We start from the raw sequence: 21,119 nt of genomic DNA on the forward strand, positions 1-21,119 counted from the left end.
TTCAATGCAATCCCTATCGAATTACCAATGGCATTTTTTACGGAACTAGAACAAATCATTTTAAAATTTGTATGGAGACACATAAGACCCCGAATAGCCAAAGCAGTCTTGAGGGACAAAAACGGAGCTGGAGGAATCAGACTGCCTGACTTCAGACTATACTACAAAGCTACAGTAATCAAGACAATATGGTACTGGCACAAAAACAGAAGCATAGATCAATGGAACAAGATAGAAAGCCCAGAGATAAACCCACGCACCTATGGTCAACTAATCTATGACAAAGGAGGCAAAGATATACAATGGAGAAAAGACAGTCTCTTTAATAAGTGGTGGTGGGAAAATTGGACAGCTACATGTAAAAGAATGAAATTAGAATACTCCCTAACCCCATACACAAAAATAAACTCAAAATAGATTCGAGACCTAAATGTAAGACCGGACACTATAAAACTCTTAGAGGGGGCTTCCCTGGTGGCGCAGTGATTGAGAATCTGCCTGCCAATGCAGGGGACACGGGTTCGAGCCCTGGTCTGGGAAGATCCCACATGCCGTGGAGCAAGTGGGCCCGTGAGCCACAATTACTGAGCTTGCGTGTCTGGAGCCTGTGCTCCTCAACAAGAGAGGCCGCGACAGTGAGAGGCCCGCACACCGCGATGAAGAGTTGCCGCCACTCGCCGCAACTAGAGAAAGCCCTCGCACAGAAACGAAGACCCAACACAGCCAAAAAATAATAATAATAATAATAAAAAAAACTCTTATAGGAAGAACACTCTTTGATATAAATCACAGCAAGATATTTTTTGATCCACCTCCTAGAGTAATGGAAATAAAAACAAAAATAAACAAATGGGACTTAATGAAACTTCAGAGCTTTTGCACAGCAAAGGAAACCATAAACAAGACAAAAAGACAACCCTCAGGATGGGAGAAAATATTTGCAAACGAAGCAACGGACAAAGGATTAATCTCCAAAATATATAAACTGCTCATTCAGCTCAATATTAAAGAAACAACCCAATCCAAAAATGGGCAGAAGACCTAAATAGACATTTCTCCAAAGAAGACATAAAGATGGCCAAGAAGCACATGAAAAGATGCTCAGCATCACTAATTATTAGAGAAATGCAAATCAAAACTACAATGAGGTATCACCTCACACCAGTTAGAATGGGCATCATCAGAAAATCTACAAACAACAAATGCTGGAGCAGGTGTGGAGAAAAGGGAACCCTCTTGCACTGTTGGTGGTAATGTAAAGTGATACAGCCACTATGGAGAACAGTAGGAAGGTTCCTTAAAAAACTAAAAATAGAATTACCATATGATCCAGCAATCCCACTACTGGGCATATACCCAGAGAAAACCATAATTCAAAAAGACACATGCACCCCAATGTTCATTGCAGCACTATTTACAATAGCCAGGTCATGGAAGCAACCTAAATGCCCATCGACAGATGAATGGATAAAGAAGTTGTGGTACATATATACAGTGGAATATTACTCACCCATAAAAAGGAACGAAATTGAGTCATTTGTTGAGACGTGGATGGATCTAGAGACTGTCATACAGAGTAAAGTAAGTCAGAAAGAGAAAAACAAATATCATATATTAATGCATGTATGTGGAACTTAGAAAAATGGTACAGATGAACCGGTTTGCAGGGCAGAAGTTGAGATACAGATATAGAGAACAAATGTATGGACACCAAGGGGGGAAAACCGTGGTGGGGTGGGGATGGTGGTGTGCTGAATTGGGCGATTGGGATTGACATGTATACACTGATGTGTATAAAATTGATGACTGATTAAAATAAAAAAAAAGAATCCACCTGCCAATACAAGGGACATGGGTTCGAGCCCTGGCCCGGGAACATCCCACATGCTGCGGAGCAACTAAGCCCGTGTGCCACAACTACTGAGCCTGAGCTCTAGCGCCCGCAAGCCACAACTACTGAGCCCACGTGCCAGAACTACTGAAGTTCACGTGCATAGAGCCTGTGCTCCACAACAAGAGAAGCTACTGCAATGAGAAGCCCGCGCACCTCAATGAAGAGTAGCCCTCCGCTTGCCACATCTAGAGAAAGCCCATACACAGCAACGAAGACCCAATGCAGCCAAAGATAAATAAATTAAAAAAAAAAAACCCACCTGCCAATGAAGGGGATATGGGTTTGAGCCCTGGTTCAGGAAGATCCCACATGCCGCGGAGCAACTAAGCCCATGCGCCACAACTACTGAGCCTGCCTGCCACAACTAGTGAAGTCTGTGCTCCTAGAGCCCGTGCTCTGCAACAAGAGAAGACACTGCAGTGAGAAGCCCACGTGCCACAACGAAGAGTAGCCCCCGCTCGCCACAACTAGAGAAAACCCACGTGCAGCAACGAAGACCCAACACAGCCAAAAATAAATAAATTTATATTTAAAAAAATCAAAAATGAAAAAGAAGTTACAACTGACACCACAAAAATACAAAGCACCATAAGAGACTACTGCAGGTAACTATATTCCAATAAAATGGACAACCTGGAAGAAATGTAGAAATTCTTAGAAAGGTACAATCTCCCAAGATTGAACCTGGAAGATATAGAAAATATGAACAGACCAATTACGATTACTGAAATTCAATCTGTGATTAAAATACCCCCAACAAACAAAAGCCCAAGTCGAGACGGTTTCACAGGCAAATCCTACAAAACATTTAGAGAAGAGTTAACACCTATCCTTCTGAAACTATTCCAAAATATTGCAGAGGCAAGAACACTTCCAACCTCATTCTATGAGGCCACCATCACCCTGTTACCAAAACCAGACAAATATACCACAAAAAAAGAAAATTACAGACCAATATCACTGATGAACATAGGTGCAAAAATCCTCAACAAAATACTAGCAAACTGAATCCAATAATACATTGAAAGTATCATACACGATAATCAAGTGGCATTCATCCCAGGGGTGCAAGGATTTTTCAGTATCTGCAAATCGATCAGTGTGATACACCACATTAACAAACTGAAGAATAAAAACCATATGATCATCTCAGAAGATGCAGAGAAAGCTTCTGAAAAAATTTAACACCTATTTATGATAAAAACTCTCTAGAAAGTGGGCATAGAGGGAACCTACGTCAACATAATAAAGGCCATACGTGACAAACCCACAGCTAACATCAGACTCAATGGTGAAAAGCTGAAAGCATTTCTTCTAAGATCAGGAACAAGATAAGGATGTCCACTCTCAACACTTTTTTTCTTCTTTTTCTTTTTCTTTTTTTTTGGCCACATAGCGTGACATGCAGGATCTTAGCTCCCTGACCAGGGATTGAACCCACGTCCCCTGCAGTGGAAGTGTGGCGTGCTAACCACTGGACCTCCAGGGAAGTCCCTTTCACCAATTTTATTCAACATAGATAGCCACAGAAATCAGAGAAGAAAAAGAAATAAAAGGGATCCAAATTGGAAAAGAAGTAAAACTGTCACTGTTTGCAGATGACATGATACTATACATAGAAAACCCTAAAGACACTACCAGAAATCTACTAGAGCTCGTCAGTGAATTCAGTAAAGTTGCAGGATACAAAATTAATCCTCGGAAGTCTGTGGCATTTCTATACACTAACAACAATTTACCATCACATTAAAAAGAATAAAATACCTAGAAATAAACCTACCTAAGGAGACAAAAGACCTGTACTGCGAAAACTATAAGACGCTGATGAAAGAAATTAAAGATGATACAAACAGATGGAGAGATATACCATGTTCTTGGATTGGAAGAATCAACTTTGTGAAAATGACTATACTACCCAAAGCAATCTACAGATTCAATGCAATCCCTATCAAATTACCAATGGCATTTTTCAGAGAACTAGAACAAAAAATTTAAAAATTTGTGTGGAAACACAAAAGCTCCTGAATAGCAAAACAATCTTGAGAAAGAAAAATGGAACTGGAGGAATCAGGCTCCCTGACGTCAGACTATACTACAAAGCTACAGTCATCAAAACAGTATTTTACCAGCACAAAGACAGACTTATAGATCAGTGGAACATGATAGAAAGCTCAGAGGTAATCCCACATACCTATGGTCAATTCATCTACAAGAAAGGAGGCAAGAATGTACAGTGGAGAAAAGACAGTCTCTTAAGTAAGTGGTGCTGGGAAAACTGGAGCCACTTGTAAAAAAATGAAATTAGAACATTCTCTAGCACCATACACAAAAATAAACTCAAAATGGATTAAAGACTGAAATGTAAGACTGGATACTATAAAACTCCTAGAGGAAAACATAGGCAGGACACTCTTTGACATAAATAACAGCAATATCTTTTTGGCACCGTCTCCTAGAGTAATGAAAATAAACCCAAAAATAAACAAATGAGACCTAATTAAACTTAAAAGCTTTTGCACAGCAAAGGAAACCATAAACAAAATAAAAAGACAACCCACAGAATGGGAGAAAATATTTGCATACGATGCAACTGACAAGGGATTAATCTCAAAAATACACAAACAGCTCATACCGTTCAATATCAAAAATACAAATAACCCAACCAAAAAATGGGCAGGAGATCCAAATAGACATTTCTCCAAAGAAGACATACAGATGGCCAAAAGGCACATGAAAAGATGCTCAATGTTGGTAATTATTAGAGAAATGTAAATCAAAACTATGATGAAGTATCACCTCACACCAGTCAGAATGGCCATCATCAAAAAGTCCACAAATAATAAATGCTGGAGAGGGTGTGGAGAAAAGGGAACCTTTCTATACTGTTGGTGAGTACGTAACTTGGTACAACCACTATGGAGAACAGTTTGGAGGTTCCTTAAAAAACGAAAAATAGGACTACTATATGATCCTGCAATCCCACTCCTGGGTATATATCCGTAGAAAACCATAACTCAAAAAGATACATGTTCACTGCAGCCCCAGTGTTCGTTGCAGTGCTATTCACAATAGCCAAGACATGGAAGCAACCTAAATATCCATCAGCAGATGAATGGATAAAGATGTGGTACATATATACAATGGAATACTACTCAGCCATAAAATAGAATGAAATAATCCCAATTGCAGCAACATGGATGGACCTGGAGATTATCACTGTAAGTGAAGTATGTCAGACAGGGAAAGACAAATATCATATGCTATCATTTATATGTGGAATCTAAAATAAATGACACAAATGAATTTATTTACAAAACAGAAACAGACTCACATAGAAAACAAACTTATGGTTACCAAAGGGGAAAGGTGCAGGGGGAGGGATAAATTAAGAATTTGGGAGTAATATATACACACTACTATATATAAAATAGATAAATAACAAGGATCTACTGTATAGCACACGGAACTATACTTAATATTTTATAATAACCTATCTGGGAAAAGAATCTGAAAAAATATATATATACACAGACACACACACCTATACATACACATAACTGAATCACTTTGCTGTACACCAGAAACTAACACAACACTGTAAATCAACACTACTTCAATTTAAAAAAGCAAAAAGCAATCAGTTGCATTTCTATACACTAATAGTGAACTATCAGAAAGAGAAATTAAGAAAACAATCCCATTTACAATCGCATCAAAAAGAATAAAATACGTAGAAAAAATTAAATTGAGGAGATATAAAACCTGTACACTTAAAACTGTTAAGACATTGATGAAAGAAAGTGAAGGAGACAAAAATAAATGGAAAGATGTTCAGTGCTCATGGATTGGAAGAATCAGTAGTGTTAAAATGTTCGTACTACCCAAAGCAATCTACAGATTAAGTGCAATCCCTATCAAAAGTCCATTGGCATTTTTCACAGGAATAGAACAATCCTAAAATTTGAATGAAACCATAAAAGACTCTGAACAGCCAAAGCAATCTTGAGAAGGAAAAAGCTGGAGGCATCACTCTCCCTGATTTCAAACTATATATATTACAAAACTATAGTAATCGAAATAGTGTAATACCGGCATAAAAACCGACACATAGATCAATGGAACTGAATAGAGAGTCCAGAAAGAAACTCATGCATATGTGGTCAATTAACTTACAACAAAGGAGCCAAGAATATAAAAAGCAGAAAGGACAGCCTCTTCAACAAATGGTGCTGAGAAAAGTGGGCAGCCACATACAAAAGTAGGAAACTGTACCACTATCTTATACCATACACAAAAATTAACTCAAAATGGATTAAGGACTTGAACATAAGACCTGAAACCATAAAACTCCTAGAAGAAAACATAGGTGGTACGCTCCTTGACATTGTCTTGGTGATGATTTTTTGGATTTGACACCAAAAAGCACAAGAAACAAAATAAGTGGGACTACACCACACTGAAAAGCTTCTGGGCAGCAAAGGAAATCATCAACAAAATGAAAAGGCAACCTAGTAAATGGGAGAAAGTATCTGCAAATCATATATCTGATAAGGGATTAATATCCAAAATATATAAAGAACTCATACATCTCAACAGCAAAAACCCAAACAAATTGATTTAAAAAATGGGCAGAAGATTTGAATAAACATTTTCCCAAAGAATTCATAGAGATGTCCAACAGGTACATGAAAAGGTGCTCCGCATCACTAAGTGCCAGGGAAATGTACATCACAACCACAATGAGACGTCACCTCACACCTGTTAGAATGGCTACTATCAAAAGGAGAAGAGATAACAAGTGTTCTTGAGGATGTGGAGAAAAGGGAACTCTTGTGCACTATTAGAGGGAATGTAAGTTGGTGCAGCCACTATGGAAAACAGTATAAAGGTTCCTCAAAAACTTAAAACTACCATATGATCCAGCAGTTCCACTTCCGGATATTTATCTGAAGGAAACAAAAACACTCACTAAATATCTGCACCTCCGCGTCCATTGTAACATTACTTACAATAGCCAAGACATGGAAGCAACCTAAGTGTCCATCAGTGGAAGAATGGATAAAGAAAATGTGGTATATATGTATGTACAATGGAATACTATTCAGCCATAAAAAAGAAGCAAATCTTACCATTTGTGACAACATGAATGGACCTTGAGGGCATTATGCTAAGTAAGTAAGTCAGAGAGAGAAAGGCAAATACTATATGACCTAACTTATATGTGGAATCTATTGTAAAACAAAACAAAATGAAAAAACCTGAGGAAAGACTGGTTGTTGCCAGGGGTGGGGGGGTAGGCGAAATGGGTGAAGTGGGTCAAAAGGTACAAACTTCCAGTTATAAGAAAAATAAGTCCTGGGGGTGTTATATACAGCATGGTGACTACAGTTAATAATATTCTATATTTGAAAGTTGCTAAGACAGTAGATCTTAAAAGTTCTCATCACAAGAAAAAGAATTACAACTATATATGGTGATGAATGTTAACTAGACTTACTGTGGTGATCATTTCACAATATACACAAATATCGAATCATTGTTGTACACCTGAAACCAATATAATGTTACACATCAACTATATCTCAATTAAAAAAATTAAGCATTGATTCCAAATGGAAACTTCCCATAACCTTGTCTGTGCCAGTAGGTGCTTGTGGGTTAATAGGTCACCTTCTTCCTGGCATATTTTAACCAGGGTCTCCTGGAAATAATGCCTAAAGCTGGTGGTTTTCAAATGGGGTCCCTGGAGGTTTGATGTGGGCCGTGATGAAGGTTCTGATTTCTCACCACCACTTTGCAAATCACGATGGTTCTATTTCTACTTTTATTTATTTATGTATTTTAAATCTTGGCCTTTGAAGTATGGATGGGAAAAATGGCTTTGCTGCTACAAAAGAGAAAAAAATTGGGAAAAGGAAAACAAACTCAAAACCAACCTGCTCTGAACTCTAAAAGAGATGATCCTACTGTGGTTCCAGGGCCCAGTAATTAGTCTCCTGGAAAGACACTCAGGGACTTCAGGGGAGAGAGGGGCTCTGACAGTCTTCGTTGTTACCCTCTAAGCTCGATGAACCTGCATCGACTGGGAGGTGGGAAGCTTTGGCGGTGCCAGAGCCAGGCTGGGCGGCCCCTGTCTGGGACTGGTGTGAGAACATATGTTGGCCAAGAGTGGCCCATAGAGTTCTCTTCTGCTTTTAATAACAATTGTTGGGGGCCGGGGGAGGAGACACGTGTTGAGAGCTGAACTAGGCTGGGTACTTGCATTCTCTCATTGAACCCTAACAACCCCCAGGTGGGATGTACCATTTTTCCTCCATTTTAGAAATGAGACCTAAGGCTCAGAGACTATGTCTAGTCTGAAGTCTTAAAGTGGGGCTGGTAGAAGCAGGACTCAAATCCAAGCTCCCAAGGCACAGGACCCCACACCACCCTGGGACGAATGGTCATTCCTCGATGCGCTAGGCGTGCTCACCTGGATGCTGAGGTGTGACCACTAGGTGGCGACAGAGCCTCATAAAGAGTTCCCGGGATTCCGGTCAGGCAGCAGCCTGAGACCTCAGCCTGCACCACAGCAACCCCGGACTCCTGGACCATCGGAGCAGGGCCATACTCCCTCTCTAGGCCCCGCCTTTCATGCCCCAGCATGTGGGAGAGCGGGTTCTGGTGGGAGCCTGGCCTGGATCTAAATCCCAGCTCTGCCACTTCCTGGCCTCTGTGCCAAGGATGCATCTGAACATCAAGTTTCTCATCTCTAAAACAGGAGTGATGACGCACGTCCGGGGCTTGCAGATGAGAAAAAGACCTGGCAATGGATGGGTTTGTGGTAATTATGACAAAGGGAGCATGCACTGCTTGCAAAGAGAGGTCTCCTGGGGTGTTTTAAAATGGCCAACATTTAAACCCTGAAGCATTTTACATAGAAACCCTGAATTTCTAGCTTCTTTTGAGAATCCGCTTTCCCACACAGCTGCATCTGCTAGAGCCATACCCTCCAGGCTACCACAGTCCCCACCAGTCCCTATTGGGCCTCATTTCCCCCAAGTCTGTCAGCTCACTCAGCCCCTTGGGCCTTGCAGGCAGGGGAGTTTGCTCCTCAGACAAATCTTGGAAGTGAGGAACAGTGCAGTCTGTCCCCATTCCGGGGCAGGTAGGGCTTGGGTGGGTTTTTGTGTATTTCCCTTGGGCCTGGAATAGAACCTCACCACCTGTGACTCCCGCTGGGCACCCCCAGGAAGGAGGGCACGAAACCCAGCTGCTCCAGGCCTGTATATCCCTGCTGGGGGCCGCGGCGGGCAGAAGTCTGCAGACTGCCACCTCCCCTGAGTAGACCAGCCTTGGTTTGCCTCCCTGGCTCTGAGGCTTTGGAGGCCAGAGCTCGCTGCTGTGACTCTGAGGAGGAGATCTCATTGTGAGGCTGGGATGGCCTCCTGGTCCCATCAGCTGCTGGTCAGCTGGGCCCGTGCCCTCTGTTAACCCCGGCATGGCCTCCTTGCGTACCGATGGAGTCTCCCCTTCCCCAGAGCCTCCTCACTTCTCAGCCTGCGGAAATGCTCACGAGCGACAGCTCACGTCTCAGCTCAAACATCACCTCTTCCTCCAGGGAGCCTTTCCTGGTCCTCTAAGCAGAACCAGCCATCTGCTGCTTCTTCACTGTGCCCACAGCATGCACTGGCGTCTCCTGTGAGACCTGTTTTATCCTGCTCAGGCAACAGTTGCTTATTTACATGTCTGCCTTCCTCCCTGGATTGTGTTTTCCTGAACGCTGTGGCTCCTACACCCAGCCCAGGACCCACACGAGGTGCTGTAAGCAGCTTCTGGCAGGAAAGAGCTCTCTGCAGGAGGCCCCCTTTGTCTTGTCACTAACCTTAAACTTGCACCCCCATGCTCTACTCATCTCCAGCCGAAGCACACCTTTCAGATCTTTTGATCGCATAATACTTTGCCTAACCTGTTGGTTCTTTCCACAGATCAAAGAAGTAGAAATGAATAAGTAATTAACAGATGACCAGATCTCTCCACTAGCTTCCCCTTCAGTAATCTCACAAACTGTGTAAGCAAGATAGCATCTAAAGAAAAATCACAAGAAGTCGACAAGTCTGCACATAGTAGGAGATGGTGATGACTGTGACCACCCCCCCCCCCCCCGTCTCAATGATTAACTGAGACTGCTTCCGTTTTTCCCTTTAAAAACTTTCACGGCCAAGCGGAATCTTTAGATGTGGTTTTTGGGGGACACTGAGTCCATCATCTCCCCAGATTGCCAGCATTCTGATTAAAAGCAACTTTCCTTTCTACCAACATTTGCCTCTCTCTCGAGTATCGATTTTTGAGCGGCAAGCATCTGGCCCTGATTCAGTAACAACGCCTGAGAGACATTACTGAGGTGAGTGAAAGCGTGCAGTGTTGGGGCAAAAGCAGGGCTGCCTAGAGAAAAGTATTTGGATGCAAAACCATTTTTTTGTTTTTGGCTGCGCTGCATGGCACGTGGTATCTTAGTCCCCCGATCAGGGATCAAACCCGCCCCCTGCATCGGAAGCTCAGAATCTTAGCCACTGGACCACCAGGGAAGTTCCCGCAAAACCATTTTTAACACAAGATTCTTAAGAGACTTGGGCCCTTTAGGATTTGGGGCTGAAGGGCACTAAATATCTGTCACCAGGCTTGGCATGAGGATCCTGGCAGGGACATCCTTTACTTGGTTCCTCCCATGGGTAAGAGAAGGGGCCGGGGGTCTCCCCAGGGCCACCTGCTAACTCTCACCTGACTCCCTGACAAGGGCTGGAGATGGCAATTCTCCAGGTTCCTGATTCATTCCTCCCACCCTGATTAAGACAACGGCAGAACGTTCCAACATTCCTACCAACAACACACCTCTCTACCAAACCAACAGCTAACATCAGTGTGGGAAGGGCGGGGAAGGTCCCCAAGCTCTGGACAGAGCCCAGCTGCTCCAGAGTCTGGCTGTCACCTTCTGTCCTTCACCTGCCCATGTACAGGCTCAACTTGCCAAGTGCTTTCTCAACCTCCAGCCCCCAGGAACACCCCTGGAGGGACGTGGTGCTGTCATGCACAGCACACCGGGGAGAACACGGAGGCAAGAGGTGGAGTAACTTGGCCAAGCCCAGATGTGTCTGACGCCCCAGGCTTTATGTAGGGCTGCCCTGGCCCCACCCCCGGCTCTCTCTCCCCTGCACTTCACCCATGACCAGCAGCCCCAGGAACAGAGATGTTAGGAGGCCCTGGCTCCAGGGAACTCTGAGGCTCCCGGGACATCCATGGTACCTGCTGTCCTAACCTGGCTGGTCTTGCCTCCTGCCACCCTCTGTCGTGACCCTTCTGCTCTGGTCGCTGCCTTTTCATTGTCCCTCAGGCTTGTCGCTGCTGTTCTCCCAGCCTGCCGGCCCACTGCTCTCCCAGATCACACAAATTCTTCAAGACCCCTTGCAAATGGCTCCTTCTCCAGGAAGCCTTCGTGGGTAAGCTAGCACTTCTCAGAATCACCTAGAGGCTCTTTAAAACCGGTGGCTGGGCCCGACCCCAGAGCTTCGGTCGGTAGGTCTGGGGTGGGGTCTAAAGATGTGCATTTTTCTAACAAGTTCCTGGCTGCTGCTGCTGCTATGGGGCTTCACCTCCAGAACCACTGGTTTGCACCAATGGTTTTCAACTGGGTTTGTTGGAGGCGTACTGGGGGCCTTCGTGAGAGTTGGTGTGAAGGAGGAAACTTTGCTCCCCCCAGCTCTGCAGGGCAGCTTTGCTTCTGTGCGTTTAATATGATGGAGTTCCATGTAAAGTTTTGATTGAAGAAGGGATTTAGTTATTGGGAAAAAATGCTGCCCTTCACTCACCCTGATCAAATGTGCTCTCGCTTCCAGAGGGGAAGGGCTGGCCTCTGGATGTGGGTCTCTGTCACATCCTATGTTTTCCCCAAGTAATGGCTCTCCTTCCACGGGAGGTTCTATGTGATTTTTAAGTGTAACACAGACAAACATTTCTCACTTGAGGAGCTACTTCTATAAGTATTATAAAAATATTTATAACTAAAATAATTTTTAAATGTTAATAGTTTAGAATTCATTTTACTGAGAAGTAGGAAAAAATTCTAACATGTTGAACTAGCAGAGCTGTGATTTCACAGATGATATTACTCAAGCTGAAGCTAAATTTAAAAAGGGAACAGATTTAAAGCCGACGTAAGGTAGCGTGTTAGGTAACAGCCCAGCTGACATACTGATAATGTAAAAATCAGGGTGATGGTTGGAAAGACTGCAGTTTAGGAAAAACTGTCCTTTAGAACGGTTTGAAAGTCACTTGAGGAGTCCTGCTCCCTCTGTGCTCTGGAATTTCTTCCCCTTGAGTTCCATGCTCATCTCCCCCTGTTTTTTTTCTTAAACTAATACAAGATTAGGATGACATTTTGAAAAGGGCATCTCGTTAAGCAGCCCGTCCCCACTGGAGCACAGGCTCCGGCCCAGTAGCCAGCTGGCCATTTATCTTATGGTAATGAGGTGTCATCTCCCCACGGGGTCTGCCTTCCTCCCTTCCACTCCTGCCTCTTCCTCCGAGACCGCCTCTCTCGCTCCCACCCGCCACTCTGTGCCAGCGGAAAGTGTGTGTGTGGGGGGCAGGGAGAGGTGGCACCAAAGCCATCCTGGCATCTTCTCCTAGTGCTGGAAGCAGGCGCGAAGGTGCGAGGGGGCTTGTGCTATGGGGGCGGGACTGTGGTCCTCACCTGTACACCGTGGTCGGCGGGGAGCTCAGGCTGTCGTAGACGAGCCTCACATGGCCCTGGTACAGCTCCAGTGCCAGGGGGTCATTGTCTCCCTTGTAGAGAAGGATGCCGTTGTCCTTGTCCGTGGCCACCTGGAGGGAGTCATGAGGGTCAGGGCTCCCCTGAGTCCCCACCTCTCCCGTCCCCGCCTCACAGAGCCCTCTTCCAGGTGGCCTCTTCTGAACGAACCCTGGATCTGAATTCATGTCCTTATTTCCTCCTTTATCTAGTCTGTTCATTTCCACAAGGAAGGCCTATACTTAATGCTCCAGCAAATGCTGATTGAGCAATTCAACAAATATTTATGGAGTCCCCTTTATGTGCTGCTATGTTTTTATGTATGTGTGTATGTGTATGTGTGTGTGTGTGTGTGTGTGTGTGTGTGTGTACACATATATAAAAATGCCTGGAGCCCTGAGCTCTGATCTAGCCTCTTGGGGCCTTGGTGTCTCTATATAAAGCATAATAATAATTATAAACAAAACACTACCTGTTACTACTTAATTCTGTGTTTACTATGAACCAGGCACTGTGTTAAGTGTCACCTAGGGAATTTTTTAAAACACAGTGTCTGGGGCTTCACCTCAAACCACTTGCATACAGATCTCTAGAGGCCAGAGCCAGGCAAAGATACAAAGTGCCCCAGGAGATTCTAAAGTGTTGCCAGGCTGAGAAGCACTGGTTTCAAAGCTGCTGCCCAGAGGGCGTCTGTTTGCCAGGCACAGGGCACCAGGGGTGGGGCTCTCTGACCAGCCTCTTGGCCCCAACTGCCCAGCCCAGGAGCAGCTGATGTTGGCCTGGGGCCAGACCTTGGCAGAGGCCAGGTCCATGTAGGAGCCCTTGCCCATGAAGCTGATGGTGAGCAGGGGGTCTGATAGGATACTGGGCTGTCCGGGGCACTGGGTGCTGCTCTGGTTATTGGGATGTAACACTTGCGTCCCTGGGTGGCTGGGACTGAGGGAGGAAGGCAGGAGGGCAATGAGAGGACCAGGGGCAAGGGCAGTGATGGCAACCAGAGCTTCTTTCTTGTGTACGCCTGGGGTCAACCCCCATCTCAGAGGCCTGCCCACTGGACTGTAGGCTCCACGAGGTGAGGCCGTGTGAACTTTCATACATCTCTGCAGCCCCAGTGCCTCAAATGGTACCTGGCAGGGGTGGATGCCCAGTGGATCTTTGTTGAGTGAATATTTTCTCCATAAGCTTAAACCTGGGCTAGTGTGGCCATAACCAGAGGAAGAAAGGGCCTTAGCGAATGCTATGTGGCGGAGCCACTAACTGGCCTGCACCCTCTAGCTGTGTCTCTGGGGTCCCCCCTGCCCACTGAGCCTACAGGCAGGGGCCTGCTCTTTATCATACCCCTTCCCTTCTCTCTCTGCCCCCCAACAGCATTGAGGTCACCCAGAAATGTAGTCTGGAAGAACTAGTCAGGTCCATAGGTAAGGAACTTGACAGAAGTTAGTTGGAAAAGAATTTGGTTCATACTGAATGGTTTCCTGTTCCCTGAAAAATGCCCTGCTCCCTTGTGCCTCTGGGCCTTTGCACATGCTGATCTCTGAGGCTCGAATGCACTACCCCCCTTCATCCTGCACCATCAGCCCCTCACCCTTCCGCCCTTCTCCAGGCAAACTCCTACTCATCCTTCAGATCTCAGCTTAGTTCTCATTGCCTCTGGGGAGCCTTCCCTGATTCTTCCCAGCAGGCTGGGATCACTGCCCCGCCCACGTGCTCCCACAACACCCAGGGTTGTCATTGTCCCTTTTCTTGTCATCCTGCCCTGGGCAAGGGGCTTCGCCTGTCTTGTCCACCACTGAATCCCCAGTGCACAGTGTCTGGCATGTAATAGTTGAATGAATATTTCCTAGAGAAAAGAATGAATGAGGCTGGAGTGGGGGCTGCTCTATGCAGTGAGAGCTGGTCACGAGCTGTCTATAGAACCCTCTGGACAGAGCTCGTCCCGGTCCCCCCAAGCTGAGTGTTGTCCCTTATGATGTGTAGGGAAGCGGGCAGGACTGCTGCGATCTGGGGCATCCCAGCTGTTCTTGGAACAGAGCTTGGGGGCATGTTAGGGTCCTTCCAAGGGCTGGGTGGGTGGGGCGCACCTGCAGGGAGATGTTGGCCTGGGGCCGGACCTTGGCGGAGGCCAGTTCCACGTAGGAGTCCTTGCCCACGAAGTTGACGGTGATGAGCTTCTCGCACCTTGGGCCAGCGAAGCCCGGGGGGCAGCGGCAGGTGGGCTCCTGCTGCACCACGATGCACTGGGCCCCGTTCTGGCACTCGTACTGGTCGCAGGGGCTTGTCTGTAGCAGGACCATGGGCGGGGGATGCTCACAGTAGAGCCCGCTGGGAGGGAGGAGAGGAGGATGGGGGGAGGGAAGATGGGGAACAGTGAGAGGAGACATCAAGTTATTTAGGCCAAAGAGCCGCTAGCAGAGACCATGGCATGAGAGGGAACTGAGACTAGTTCCAGCCCTGCTAGTGACTGGGGCAAGGCCTGATCCTTCTCTAAGCCCCAGATTTCCCATTTTTAAAATAATGGGGTCAGACTAGAGCACAGGTCCTCAATTTCAGTGTCATCAGAATTGCCTGTGATGAATTTGTTGAAAGTACAGATTCTCATCCAGCCATGGATCACTGGATAAGCAAAACGGGGTACATACACACAAGGGAATAACACTCAGCCTTGAAAAGGGCATTCTGACACATGCTACAGTATGGATGGACCTTGAGGAGATTATACTAAGCCAAAGAAGCAGATAGAAAAAGACAAATGCTGTCTGATTCCACTCATATGAAGTACCCAGAGTGGTTAAACTCATGGAAACAGAAAGTAGAATGGTGGCTGCCGGGGGACTTCGCTGGTGGTCCAGGGGTTAAGACTCCATGCTTCCAGCGCAGGGGGTGTGGGTTCAATCCCTGGCCAGGGAACTAAGATCCCACATGCCACGTGGTGCGGCCAATAAATTAAAAAAGAATGGTGGCTGCTGGGGCCAGGGGAGGGGGAACGGGAAAATGTTGTTTAATTGGGTACAGAGTTTCAGTTTGCTAGATGAAAAGAGTTCTGGAGGAGTTCCCTGGTGGCGCAGTGGATAAGAATCTGCCTGCCAATTCAGGGGACATGGGTTCAATACCTGGTCCAGGAAGATCCCACATGCCACGCAGCAACTAAGCCCGTGCACCACAACTACTCAGCCTGCGCTCTAGAGCCCACAAGCCACAACTACTGAGCCCATGTGCTGCAACTACTGAAGCCCATGTGCCCTAGAGCCCATGTGCTGCAACTACTCAGCCCACGTGCTGCAACTACTATGCCTGCATGCGTAGAGCCCGTGCTCTGCAACAAGAGAAGCCACCACAATGAGAAGCCCACACACCACAACGAAGAGTAGCGCCCATTAAGAGAATTCAGCACCACCAAACCAGCTTTACAACAAATGCTAAAGGAACTTCTCTAGGCAGGAAACACAAGAGGAGGAAAAGACCTACAAAAACAAACACAAAACAATTAAGAAAATGGTAATAGGAACATACACATTGATAATTACCTTAAATGTAAATGGATTAAATGCTCCAACCAAAAGACATAGACTGGCTGAATGGATAGAAGAATAAGACCTGTATATATGCTATCTACAAGAGACCCACTTCAGATCTAGGGACACGTACAGACTGAAAGTGAGGGGATGGAAAAAGACATTCCACGCAAATGGAAATCAAAAGAAAGCTGGAGTAGCAATTCTCATATCAGACAAAATAGACTTTAAAACAAAGACTATTACAAGAGACAAGGAAGGACACTACATAATGATCAAGGGATCAATCCAAGAAGAAGATATAACAATTGTAAATACGCACCCAACATAGGAGCACTTCAATACGTAAGGCAAATGCTAACAGCCATAAAAGGGGAAATCGACAGTAACACAATCATAGTAGGGGACTTTAACACCCCACTTTCACCAATGAACAGATCATCCATAATGAAAATAAATGAGGAAACACAAGATTTAAATGACACATTAGACAAGATGGACTTAATTGATATTTATAGGACATTCCATCCAAAAAAACAGAATACACTTTGTCAAGTGCTCGTGGAACATTCTCCAGGATAGATCATATCTTGGGTCACAAATCAAGCCTTGGTAAATTTAAGAAAATTGAAATTGTATCAGGTATCTTTTCCAACTGCTATGCTATGAGACTAGATATCAATTACAGGAAAAAAACTGTAAAAAAAAATACAAACACATGGAGGCTAAACAATATGCTACTAAATAACCAAGAGATCACTGAAGAAATCAAAGAGGAAATGAAAAAATACCTAGAAACAAATGACAATGAAAACACGATGACCCAAAACCTATGGGATGCAGCAGAAGCAGTTCTAAGAGGGAAGTTTATAGCAATACAAGCCTACCTAAAGAAACAAGAAAAATCTCAAATAAACAACCTAAACTTAAACCTAAAGCAATTAGAGAAAGAAGAACAAAAAACCCCGAAAGTTAGCAGAAGGAAAGAAATCATAAAGATCAGATCAGGAATAAATGAAAAAGGGCTTCCCTGGTGGTGCAGAGGTTGAGAATCTGCCTGCCAATGCAGGAGACACGGGTTTGATCCCTGGTCCAGGAAGATCCCACATGCCACAGAACAACTAAGCCTGTGCACCACAGCTACTGAGCCTGCGCTCTAGAGCCCATGAGCCACAACTACTGAGCCTGTGTGCCGCAACTACTGAAGCCCGCGTGCCTAAAGCCCATGCTCTGCAACAAGAGAAGGCACCGCAGTGAGAAGCCTGAGCACCACAACGACCCAACACAGGCAAAAATAAATAAATAAAATAAGTAAATTTATTTTAAAAAAAGAAATAAATGAAAAAGAAATGAAGGAAACAATAGCAAAGATCAATAAAACTAAAAGCTGGTTCTTTGAGAAGATAAACAAAATTGATAAACCATTAGCCAGACTCATCAAGAAAAAAAGGTGTAAGACTCAAATTAACAGAATTAGAAATGAAAAAGAAGTAACAACTGACACTGCAGAAATACACAGGATCATGAGAGATTACTACAAGCAACTATATGCCAATAAAGTGGACAACCTGGAAGAAATGGACAAATTCTTAGAAAAGCATAACCTTCCAAGACTGAACCAGGAAGAAATAGAAAATAGAAACAGACCAATCACAAGCACTGAAATTGAAACTGTGATTAAAAATCTGCCAGCAAACAAAAGCCCAGGACCAGATGGCTTCACAGGAGAATTCTATCAAACATTTAGAGAAGAGCTAACACCTATCCTTCTCAAACTCTTCCAAAACATAGCAGAGGGAGGAACACTCCCAAACTTATTCTACGAGGCCACCATCACCCTGATACCAAAACCAGACAAAGATACAACAAAAAAAGAAAATTACAGACCAATATCACTCATGAACATAGATGCAAAAATCCTCAACAAAATACTAGCAAACAGAATCCAACAACACATTAAAAGGATCATACACCATGATCAAGTGGGGTTTATCCCAGGAATGCAAGGATTCTTCAATATACACAAATCAATCAACGTGATACACCATATTAACAAACTGAAGGAGAAAAACCATATGATCATCTCAATAGAGGCAGGGAAAGCTTTCAACAAAATTCAACACCCATTTATGATAAAAACGCTCCAGAAAGTAGGCATAGAGGGAACTTTCCTCAACATAATAAAGGCCATATATGACAAACCCATAGCCAACATTTTCCTCAATGGTGAAAAACTGAAACCATTTCCAGTAAGATCAGGAACAAGACAAGGTTGCCCACTCTCACCGCTATTATTCAACATAGTTTTGGAAGTTTTAGCCACAGCAATCAGAGAAAAAAAGAAATAAAAGGAATCCAAATCAGAAAAGAAGAAGTAAAGCTGTCACTGTTTGCAGATGACATGATACTATACATAGAGAATCCTAAAGATGCTACCAGAAAACTACTAGAGCTAATCAATGAATTTGGTAAAGTAGCAGGATACAAAATTAATGCACAGAAATCTCTTGCATTCCTATACACTAATGATGAAAAATCAGAAAGAGAAATTAAGGAAACACTCCCATTTACCACTGCAACATAAAGAATAAAATACCTAGGAATAAACCTACCTAAGGAGACAAAAGACCTGTATGCAAAAAACTATAAGACACTGATGAAAGAAATTAAAGACGATACAAACAGATGGAGAGATATACCATGTTCTTGGATTGGAAGAATCAACATTGTGAAAATGACTCTACTACCCAAAGCAATCTACAGATTCAATGCAATCCCTATCAAACTACCAACGGCATTTTTCACAAAACTAGAACAAAAAATTTTACAATTTGTATGGAAACACAAAAGACCCCAAATAGCCAAAGCAATCTTGAGAAAGCAAAACGGAGCTGGAGGACTCAGGCTCCCGGACTTCAGACTATACTACAAAGCTACGGTAATCAAGATAATATGGTACTGGCACAAAAATAGAAATATAGATCAATGGAACAGGATAGAAAGCCCAGAGATAAACTCACGCACATACGGTCACCTTGTCTTTGATAAAGGAGGCAAGAATATACAATGGAGAAAAGACAGCCTCATCAATAAGTAGTGTTGGGAAAATTAGGCAGCTACATGTAAAAGAATGAAATTAGAACACTCCCTAACACCGTATAAAAAAATAAACTCAAAATGGATTAAAGACCTAAATGTAATAAGGCCAGACACTGTAATATAAACTCTTAGAGGAAAACATAGGCAGAACACTCTATGACATGAATCACAGCAAGATCCTTTTTGACCCACATCCTAGAGAAATGGAAATAAAAACAAAAATAAACACATGGGACCTAATGAAACTTAAAACTTTTGCACAGCAAAGGAAACCATAAACCAGATGAAGAGACAACCCTCAGAATGGGAGAAAATATTTGCAAACGAAGAAACTGACAAAGGATTAATCTCCAAAATATACAAGCAGCTCATGCAGCTCAATATCAAAAAAACAAACAGCGCAATCCAAAAATGGGCAGAAGACCTAAATAGACATTTCTCCAAAGAAGATATACAGATTGGCAACAACCACATGAAAGGATGCTCGACATCACTAATCATTAGAGAAATGCAAATCAAAACTACAATGAGGTATCACCTCACACCGGTCAGAATGGCCATCATCAAAAAATCTACAAACAATAAATGCTGGAGAGGGTGTGGAGAAAAGGGAACCCTCTTGCATTGTTGGTGGGAATGTAAATTGATACAGTCACTATGGAGAACAGTATGGAGGAAGTTCCTTAAAAAACTAAAAATAGAACTACCATGTGACCCAGCAATCCCACTACTGGGCATATTCCCTGAGAAAACCGTAATTCAAAACAAGTCATGTACCATAATGTTCACTGCAGCACTACTTACAATAGCCAGTACATGGAAGCAACCCAAGTGTCCATTGACAGATGAATGGATAAAGAAGATGTGGCACATATATACAATGGAATATTACTCAGCCATAAGAAGAAACGAAATTGAGTTATTTGTAGTGAGGTGGATGGACTTAGAGTCTGTCATACAGAGTGAAGTAAAGTCAGAAAGAGAAAAACCAATACCGTATGCTAACATATATATGGAATCTAAAAAAAAAAAAAGGTACTGATGAACCTAGGGGCAGGACAGGAATAAAGACGCAGACATAGAGAATGGACTTGAGGACGTGGGTGGGGAAGGGTAAGCTGGGACAAAATGAGAGAGTGGCATGGACATATATACACTACCAAATGTAAAATAGACAGTTAGTGGGAAGCAGCTGCATAGCACAGGGAGATCAGCTCGGTGCTTTGTGACCACCTAGCGGGGTGGGATAGGGAGGGTGGGAGGGAGATGCAAGAGGGAGGGGATATGGGGATATATGTATATGTATAGCTGATTCACTTTGTTATACAGTAGAAACTAACACACCATTGTAAAGCAATTATACTCCAATAAAGATGGTAAAAAAAGAAAAAAAAAAAGAGTAGCCCGCACTCGCAGCAACTAGAGAAAGCCCGCGTGCAGCAACGAAGACCCAACACAGCCAAAAAAAAAAAAAAAAAAACAACGAGTTCTGGAGATGGATGGTGGTGATGTTTGCACGGCAATATGAATGTACTTACTGTACATTTAAAAATGCTTAAGATGGTAAATTTTGTGTTATGTGCATTTTACCACAACCACAATTAAAAAAATTTTTTTAAGTGTGGGTTTCCAGCTCCTTCTCCCCACCCCAAATTCTAATTTTGTAGCTCTGGGGTGGGGCTCTGGAACTTATATTTTCACAAGCCTCGCATGCAGATGGTCTCAATCAGGCTTTGGAACCCACTGCCTTGAGAACTCATGGTTCCTTCCAGGCTCACGTTCTCAGAGTCTATGAGCAGGGCTCGGCTGCACAGTCAGATCTGTATCT

At 43.9% G+C, this 21,119-nt stretch overlaps 1 protein-coding gene across 3 annotated transcripts in view; it reads right to left on the minus strand.

Moving 5' to 3' along the window:
• SLIT3 (slit guidance ligand 3) overlaps window positions 1-21,119 on the minus strand; it is a 619,979-nt gene that overhangs the window by 22,879 nt on the left and 575,981 nt on the right. For 2 of the 3 annotated variants that reach the window (XM_068536340.1, XM_068536339.1), the window contains exons 31-32: window positions 14,762-15,002; window positions 12,624-12,754 (exon numbers count right to left, since the gene is read on the minus strand). The exons of the other annotated variant lie outside the window; for it this stretch is intronic. In XM_068536340.1, the coding sequence (XP_068392441.1) occupies window positions 12,624-12,754; window positions 14,762-15,002 (372 nt within the window). The remainder of the gene's footprint in view (window positions 1-12,623; window positions 12,755-14,761; window positions 15,003-21,119) is intronic. 3 annotated transcript variants of the gene reach the window in all.

Source organism: Eschrichtius robustus, chromosome 2 (genome assembly GCF_028021215.1).
Source record: "Eschrichtius robustus isolate mEscRob2 chromosome 2, mEscRob2.pri, whole genome shotgun sequence".
NCBI lineage: Eukaryota > Metazoa > Chordata > Mammalia > Artiodactyla > Eschrichtiidae > Eschrichtius > Eschrichtius robustus.